The sequence below is a fragment of the Octodon degus genome, unplaced genomic scaffold, assembly GCF_000260255.1.
Source record: "Octodon degus isolate 3935 unplaced genomic scaffold, OctDeg1.0 scaffold00087, whole genome shotgun sequence".
NCBI lineage: Eukaryota > Metazoa > Chordata > Mammalia > Rodentia > Octodontidae > Octodon > Octodon degus.
This window is the reverse complement of record NW_004524663.1, coordinates 1,203,183-1,212,469: the sequence shown is the minus strand read 5'-3', so window position 1 is coordinate 1,212,469 and position 9,287 is coordinate 1,203,183. Positions and strand designations below refer to the sequence as shown.

The 9,287-nt window shown below is 38.3% G+C and overlaps 1 protein-coding gene across 1 annotated transcript in view; it reads left to right on the top strand.

The window, feature by feature from the left end:
* CUNH9orf85 (chromosome unknown C9orf85 homolog) overlaps positions 1–9,287 on the top strand; it is a 60,361-nt gene that overhangs the window by 34,594 nt on the left and 16,480 nt on the right. Inside the window, exon 2 of the mRNA XM_004637131.2 lies at positions 6,533–6,639. Coding sequence (XP_004637188.1) covers positions 6,533–6,639 — 107 coding nt within the window. The remainder of the gene's footprint in view (positions 1–6,532; positions 6,640–9,287) is intronic.

Sequence of the window (9,287 nt, the reverse complement as noted above, 5' to 3'; positions counted from 1 at the left end):
AAAAAAAAAAAAAAAAAGTGCCCAGAAAGCATTTGGAAACCTAGGCCTTCATAGGTGGCTGTTGTGATTGCAAAATAGTACATTTAAAAACTTAGTTTTCTGGGCCAGTGAGATAGCTCAGCGAACTAAGCGTTTGCTTAGGCAAGTACAGAGACCAGGATTTGACCCCCCCCCCCCCAGCATCACATTCTGTGCCAGCTCTGCTCCCAGGCGCTCTGAGACAGCCACTGAAATCGAGCAGAGTAGTGCATACCTATAATCCCAGCACTGGAGAGGCTGAAAACAGGAGGTTCACTACAAGTCAGAGCTGCATAATAAGACCCTGTACAAATACATTTAAAAAACAAAAAACCCTAGTGTGTTATAAAATTGTCATACAAACCAACCATACACTCCAGGGAAAATGCAATCATGTCTATATAAAATTTTGTATGTAAATATTTATTAGCACCCAAAACTACAACCACCTCAAAGTGAATAAATAAACACCATACTAATCCATAGTGTGGAGCACTGCTAACAAATAAAGTGGAGTAAGTTCCTCAGATGTCTGTACCATACTCTGTTTAGGTTACAAAAACTACAGAGTAGCAAAAAGCAAAACTACAGGAATAAGTTAAAAAAACCATTTGTGTTGCCTGAGGAGGCAAAGTTGTAGAGGGAATTGTCAACTCAGGACCATGAAGAAACCTTCTGGAGCAATAGAACTATGTTTTGTTGTAAGAGCCATAGAACTGTATGTATAGCTAAAATGGATGGATTTTACTGTATATGTACTATACCTCAAAATTGACTTAGGCTGGTAGTCTTTAACTTAATACAAAAGAAAAGAATTATATGCTTTAGTAAAATGTTGGATTTAGGGAGGCGCACATTAAAACCATATAGTGACACGTTTTTGTGGGACAGTATATTAACATGACCCCTAGACTACTGCTGATCTTTATAATTGGAAGAGGTCTCAGGTTTAATCAGGTTATTGCACGTGGTGAATTAACTAGTGGTTAACTTGTAACAATCAGCTGAGCTGAATCAAGGGTGGTGCTAGATGTGGACGGCCTAACCGGGGATTGTTGCCAACAGCATAAAAAGAACCAGAGAGGAAGATGTGTGCTGTTGATTCTCCTGGAGAACCTTGTTGCGCTGACTTTCCTGATGTGAGCTTGGCAAATGTTAGCATCGTCAGAGGGGCTCGGGTCCTCCTTGCTGAGGATGGCTGTGGTTGTTTTCTGAGGCACTCCAATCCTTACTTTGAGCATCTCTTCCTGGCTCCGGTGCAGGTCTCTCAGCCTGCTGGTGTTTCTAGCTTTCACCACCAGCCTTTAGGCCTTCCCAGTGCAGATTCTTGAAATCGACTTGCATGAGACAGTGTGGGCTCTAGACATCGAGCTGAACTCACAGAGACATTGCCGTTGGACTCAGCCCTCAGCTGGATCTTTGACTCTGTTGCATGTGGACCAATTTCCCTCTCTCTTTAGCATTTGATTCTTTGGGTGAATATTGTAAAATAATCCTGTAAATTATGTGATATGTGTTAAATTGTTTCCCTTGCAAGCCCTGATTGCACCATCACTCACATTCAGCACTGCTGCCTAGTGAGAACTAGACATTGTGACTTGCAGTGGTACATGAACACAGTACCAGCAGTCACGGCTGTGCACTATTGTGATCAAAAGATTTCTAATCTGGATGCTGTCAAGCCTTAAATCAAACTTCTTATTTACAGAAAATATAGGAAGTAAAACAGTTAAATTATAGTGTGAGACAACAACCAGAAAACTCTGGAATATGGGTTCTCCAAGAAAATTTGCCTGGCATTTGCATAATAAACTGTGTAATAAGATATGGGTGAGACACCTCTAAATCAGAAGAAGTACTTGAGTACTGATTTGGTCCGGTTTTGATGGTGAGGGTGGGTGTGGGAGCAGCTCTGAAGCACTTAGGAAACTGGAGTAAACACTGGTTCAATTCACCGATGTTATGGAGTTATTGTTCAGTTTTCTTAGGTGTGGTACTAGTGCGATTAAATAGAGGACAGTATATTTCTAAGATATGAGTAGTTAAAAAAATAAAAAGATATGAGTAGTGAGAGATAAAATGTCTTATGTCCTTCGCTTAATTGTACACACACACACACACAAAAGTAAATTGGTAAAATGTTAATTGTTACCTCCTGGCAGTGTGTATATGGCTGTGTTAAAACACTTTTGTGCAAGTTATGCATTCTTCATAATAGAACAGAAAGCTCTTAGCATGCAGCTGATGAAAACAGTATTTATTGAAGATGGCCTTGGCACATGCAGTGTGTTCCTAGGAAAGTCTGTGACCACCGGGGATTTGTATTCATTGCATTCTTCAGAATGACTTTGTTACTGCATTCTGGGCATGATAACACAGGCTGACACTGAGAACTGGTGTAGTTACCATTTCTGTGAAGTGCCTTATGTTGTAGGCTGTTCTGAAACTTGTGCTTACTGGATTATATGATAACTTTTGGGGGAAAAGATGAAACTGTGTTTCAGTAACAAATGTAGTTGTGCTGCTCCTAAGAAACTGACCTTGGTGGGTTACAGACACTGAGGTGCTTCACCCGCTGCTAGAAAGCTTAGGTGTTCCTTCCGCCCCTCCTAGCAGGTGCACTTCCCAGTTGTATTCCTGATGGCTTTGTACCTGGCCTTCGTTCCACTTCATCCTGATTCCTCCATCCTTTTTTGAAGTACTCAACTAGCATCTAGGGTCTCACTACAGTAGTTCAGGGTGGACTTGAATTCACTTACGTAGTCCTCAGGCTGGTGGCCATCCTCCTGTCTCAGCCAGACATGCACCACCAGGCCCTGCAGGAGGAAATTATTTTTTTAAAGGTAAAACTAGAGTGGGACAAAGGCCACAGCAAGTACACAGAAATGAATTCCAGCAGCAGGTAGAATTGACATTTTTCTTTGAGAATTTCATTATTTTTTTTTTAATTTATTTGAGAGAGAGAGAGAGAGACAGAGAGAGAGACAGAGAGAGAGACAGAGAGAGTGAGTGTGTGTGGTGTGTGTGGCCAGCTCAGCCCACCAGGGGGTGGGGCTGGCTGGCATGTGGTGCTGGGAGATCGAACCGCGGTCCCTGATGCTTTGCTAAGCTTGTTCTAAGTAGGTGCTTTAGACCACTGAGCCATCTCTCCAGCCCGAATTTCATTATTTTTAATTAAAAGAAGTAACAAATAATTTGCAGTTACCTTCAGCATTTCCTAAAGAATTATATGTAAGTACCACAGAAAACTTACATTAGTAGCTTTTCAATAGTAGTCAAGTTTCTTTGTTCACAGTGGCATCATCCTTCAGTTGAATGATCCTTCTTATTGTATGAAATACTTTTCAGCATCAGCATGTTGTCACATGCTATACTTACACTTCCCTTTTGCTGCCTTCTAAGGAGTTACAGTCTTCATGCAGTTTGGATTGCTTATTATATTACGAAAGCCATTATCTGACAACAGCATGTTTACAGCAAGAGTGCCATCACTTAGTCTAAAATTGTTTTATGGCCAAAATGATGGCTAAAACATTTTACAAGGTGTGTATCAACAATGTCTTTGATATACTTGTTTATTCTAACTTTTATTTATTTATTTATTTGATTTTTTTGGTGGAACTGGGGATTGAACTGAGGCTCTTGCGCTTGCCAGGGAAGCACTTATTTTACTGAGCCATCTCCCCAGTCCCTATTCTGACTTTTAAATTACTCACTTAATAAGTAAGGATTTCTTTAGCTAGCTTCTTAGATCAGTGGACTCTAAGCTTTTTCCCCTTAAAAATTTGGAAAATAATTGAATTATCTTTAAAGACTTATATTTGTAAAATTACGTTTTGGGGCTGGGGATACAGCTCAGCAGCACAAGCACCTTCCTGCTAAGTTCAAGGTCCTAAATTCGATTCCTGGCACCAAAGAAAAAGTTGATTTTATATATGGGCATACTTAACTCTTAACCTTGACCTGTGCTCTAGGAAGACTATACTGACAATTACCAAAGTAAGGTCAGTTGCAGGCACAGGATAAGGTAAGGGTGCCATGCCCTTTGCCCCAGGTGGAACAACTCCTACAACTAGGGTTTATTTTTCTTTGCTGACGTGACTGGATTTACTTCTGGTTTGCTAAAATACAATAAGACAAAGTACACACTTTCTATGTACACCTATTTTTAAGTGAAAATGCACTTATTTTCATCCTCCCCTTTACTCTTTGCTCAACACATAGAAATCAAGTTTAATTTCGTAATCATGCCAGTCAGTCATGTGAACTCTGTACAACGTCTCCATTTATACTGCTTCACACATCACTCACAGGACGAGTTCTCACAAAGATCTGTTTTGTTCTACTGTTGTTGATCCACCCTAAAGAAACCAGTTTCCAAGCTATGCAGGGCTTTGTAAATCAAGATGAACTAGTCAGAAATTGGATATGGAAGCAAACAGGAAACCAAATAATGCTGCCTAATTAATAAGCTAGTTAACAGGCACATGTAAAATTGAAGGTAATGAAATGTTCTCCATTCTAAGAATGTTCTCGTTAGAAAGTTTATATCCGTTTATAGTGGAATCATATTTTACAGAGGCACCAGAGGCCAGCGAGAACAAGTGATCAATTGTGAGCTTCAGCTGTTGCATCGCTTAGCCAGCGCTTCGAGTGATGAGTTAGCATCTAGGTGGGGAGAACGGGAGCCTAGTGTGTGGGCACCAGCGTCCTGCTCTGTCGGGCCTCGGAAGGTGCAGACAGTGGCAGGCAGAGCTTACTGTTCTGGGAACTCTCCCAGGAAGAAAGGAACCTCTACATAATTCATAAGTCACAGAGTATGTCTTTCTCCAGCGTTAATTCAACTGTAATGTTCATGGATTAATTTATGGTTTTTTTAAAATACCCTTGAAATATTTGCTCTCTGAATAAATGTTTTGTCATTAGTTCATCTTTTTTTTTTAGTTCATCTTATTGAGTGCTTTCAAAAATATTAGACAGTTTTCAAAAGTCTTTTCTTTCAGGTGACCTGATCTAAGCATTGTGCTTTTCATTCACTATCAACTTCCCAAACAGTCTGTATCTTTGTGATGCTTTTCTCCTTGACCAAGAAAGGAAACAAAAAAAGTTTAAAAAATTAAAATGTTCTCTACTCACTTCCAACATTCCTCGTCCAAAAGAAATGAGAGAATTCTCAGAATTCTTTGTGAAAATATTATCTAGGATGTAAATCAAGTAAGTATATTTTTTGAAAAAAAAGTAAAATATGCATTATAAGGTATTCCCATCTCAGCAGTTTTTGAGAAGAAAATTATTTTAATTTTTTTTGAGAAAAAAATTATAAGTAAAATGTTTTCTTCCTTCATAAAGCCCTTTGCTCCTAAGCTTCTCAAATTAATGCAACACTTCATAATGGAGTGTATCAGTGTTACAAAGAAGTTCTTGAGTGGCAGGTAATATACAGCAAATATAAACCATTATCAAAGACTAAAAAGTGGTGAGTTAAGTTTCTTGATTGCCATTAGTTTATGTATATGTGTATCGTGGCTTATTGTTTTACTTCTTATGAAGTAAAATGAGTAGCTTTCTATTTTGATGAATCCAAGTTGGCAAGACAAAACTTTTTTTTCTAAAACATTTGTCCTTACATGAGAATGCAAAGGGATTAAACCAAGAAAGGAATTGCCTTCTGGCTTCCTGCATACCTCTCCCTGGCACACCTCATTTCACAGCCTACACTGTGCAAACTAATTCAACTTTCTTTGTTTTTATTGTTTGTTTTTTTGTTTTACAGTGTCAGGGATTGAACTCAGCACCTTGCACTTGCCAGGCATGCACTTATGCTGCTGAGCTATATCCCCGGCCCTGTAATTCAAGATTCTTTTATTTCCCAGGTTAATCAACTCACTGGTAACATTTGAATTGTTGAAACAGTGGTCTTAAAATATAAACTAGTTTTTTAATTACATTTTTATTAAGGTACATTCATATAAAATATATGTGCTAAACTATATGAGTTTTGATCCATCAGGAGATGATATACATCAGGATCAGTAGGTGAGGTTTCTTAAAGTACACCTGCGAGGAGGTTAGAAAGTTTTCTACGGGCCGGCCAAATAGCTCAGTGGATTAAAGTGCCTGCAAACAGGTGTGGGGTGGGTTTTTCATCCTTGGGCCTGCCGTGGTGGTGTACACCTGTAATCCCAGCTCTTGGGAGTCTGTAAACAGGCAGATTGCAATGAGTCTGATCTAGTAGTGAGACCCTGAACACCCTGTAGACCCTGCCCTAAAATAAAAAAAAATAAAAAAAACCTAAAAGTTTTCTAGATGATTCTGAGCTAAACTCCCTTAAGAACATTGCCTTTGTAAAGAATCAAGTTGAATAATACACATAAAGTACACAATCTTACCATGAAATGTTACATAAAGTTCGAATATTGTTTTATAAAACACACTTTTATGTGCCTTTTTTATAAAGCTTGTCATGCCAGCTCAAGGGATATTCTTAATTTGTTTTTCTATTTATTTTTTTAAGAAAATTAATGCAAAACTACATGATGGAGTATGTCAGCGCTGTAAAGAAGTTCTTGAGTGGCGGGTAAAATACAGCAAATATAAACCATTATCAAAGCCTAAAAAGTGGTGAGTTAAGTTTCTTGATTGCATATATAGTTTATTTACTTACCTTTCAAAATTGTGTCCAAATAAATGTTAAATATATTTAAAGCTAACTTTATTCTCTCTTATAGACTTTTGTCTTGCTTGTGGAATCTTGGCTTGTGAAGGCAGACAGATGGAAAAGTAGATTCATCACTTTCTGATCCATTCTTTCATGAGTAATATACAGTTTTGATAGAACTTTATTTGCAAGTTGGGGCAGAGAAGAGAAAGTTTGTTTTGTAAAATTCTACCTTTCACCAATTAAGTAACAGTATAAATTATAGATTAAGGAGCAATATATACTGTAGATTAATCTTAAAATTTTTCTGACCTTTTGATTCTTTTCAAAGTTTTAATTTTATATTTCTTCAAGCTGGAGTGATTTTATACAAATCTTTCTGGATATCAAAAAACATTAATGTTAAAACTTTGAATTATTTTAATCTTTTATTCTTAAATTCTAGTAAAATTAATAGTTTCATTTGAAATAGCTTATATAATGCCATTATAATGTCTTTAAGGCTTTTTTTTTTTTTTTTTTTCAGTATAAGTTCATAGTACAGGGGCCGGGGAGATGGCTCAGTGGAATAAGTGCTTCCCTGGCAAGCACAAGGGCCTGAGTTCAATTCCCAGTTCTGAAAAAAAAAAAAAAAAAAAAAGTTTGCAGTACATAAAGAGCACAGGGCCGGCCAAATAGCTCAGCAGATTAAAGTGCCTTCAGGCAGGCGCCGCAGGTTCAATCACTGGGCCTGCCTTGTTGGCCTGTATTGGCCCCACCCCCAGTATGCACTGAGGTGGCAATTGAGATTGGGTGTGGTGGAGTGTGCCTGTAATCCCAGCTTTTAGGAGGCTATAAACAGGCAGATCACTAGGAGTCCAATCTAGTAGTGAGACCCTGAACACCCTGTAGACCCTCCCCTAAAATACAGAAAATTAAATAAATACATAATGAACACAGTTCACAAGGGAGGGGGAATTGGTACAGTATCACCTCTTAGTCCATTGTAGTTTCCCTCTCCTTTTCATCCCTCTGCCCCGCATCCCTATATCTCCTTCCCATCTCCAAAAAGCCTATCTCTAGTTAATTATTGCCTGGTTTCTCCTATATGACAAACCTCAAGTCTAAATCACTGAAAGGGTAAAACAAAGGGGTTGTTGCCTTTTAATTCAACATATGTACTAAAGTGAATTAGGTCAAGTATCATAAGTGAATCCCCAGTTCATAACTTAGAGTTGCATTCATTTGTAGATTGGTGTTTTAATGAAAAGATACTGGACTCTGTGTCCCTCTGTCCCTAGCCCCTCTTGGTTCCTGGGCTGTTATACAGCCTAAGCTTCTCCTTTGCATCCTTTAGCTCAGCTGAGTAGGGTCAGTACTGGAGGATAGCTGCTGTGTAAGAGGGAAAATGGTCATAAAGTTTTTTCTACATGAATTTTATTGTGGTAGCTATTGAGTACATATTTACTTATTGTTGCTTTATTTTATTTAGGCATTCAGTGGGATAAACTAATGGAGTCTGGAAATTTTTTTTCCTATGCTAATCTTCCAGGGCAGAATTTTTATTAGTATTTACTACAGGTATATTTGACTCCCCTTTTTAGAGAGCTTCATAAATTTCTTCAGTTTTTTTTTTTTTTTTCTTTTGTTTTCCAGCATTTCCTCCCAAAAGAAAAACATTTTAAAAGTCTGATCTCTTTGAGCTCCCCGGCTCAAATTAGCGGAAGGGGAACTGCGCAGCAGGGCAGGTGTTTTCACTGTCCAACTTTAGATTTCCATGAATGAATTAACTGTGTTCTGCAGATAATAATTGAATGCTGTTTGTGCAACAAATCGTGTTCTTTTAGTTAATGAGTGTATTACAAGATATGCAGCTGAGTATTTTCTACAAGACCTCTTTTTTTTTGGGTGGAACCAGGGATTGAACTCAGGCCCTTGCGCTTGCTAGAGAAGCGCTTATTCTACTGAGCCATCTCCCCAGTCTTAAAAGACTTCTTTATTCAAAGGTATTTTAAAATTATGTCACCAGCATACATTTTCCTTTGGTAGCATCATTTCTAAAATAATTTTAAGTCTAGATAATAAATGTTTATGAAGCCTTAGTATTTTAATGTGTATTAGTGCTATGTAACTTAAGAAAATCATTAAGAACATTCCCAACTCATCCATTCTAATATTTTATCTTAAAATCTGCTGTAGCCTATGTTTAGCTTCATGATGAGTATGTCAGTATGTGAAAGATCATACTAATTAATGAATTTCTCAGATGCTAGACTCTGCTGTAGAATTTCTGGTTTTGTTTTGTTTCGTTTCTCTTTTTGAGACAGTCTCACCATGAAGGTCTGACTTGGCTTTCAGCTCACCGTGTAGCCCAGGCGGGCCTCTGGCCCTTGCGCTTGCCAGGGATGTGTGTATTCTACTGAGCCATCTCCCCAGCCCCAAAATACTGTAAGCTGAAAGTACTTACTTTTTTTTTTTTTTTTTTCAGAACAGGGGGTTGAACTCAGGCCCTTGCGCTTGCCAGGGAAGTACTTATTCCACTGAACCATCTCCCCGGCCCCTACACTTACTATTTAATGCACCTAGCCTATCTACAGCATATCTTAACACTGCAGTACACTGCAGAGCACCA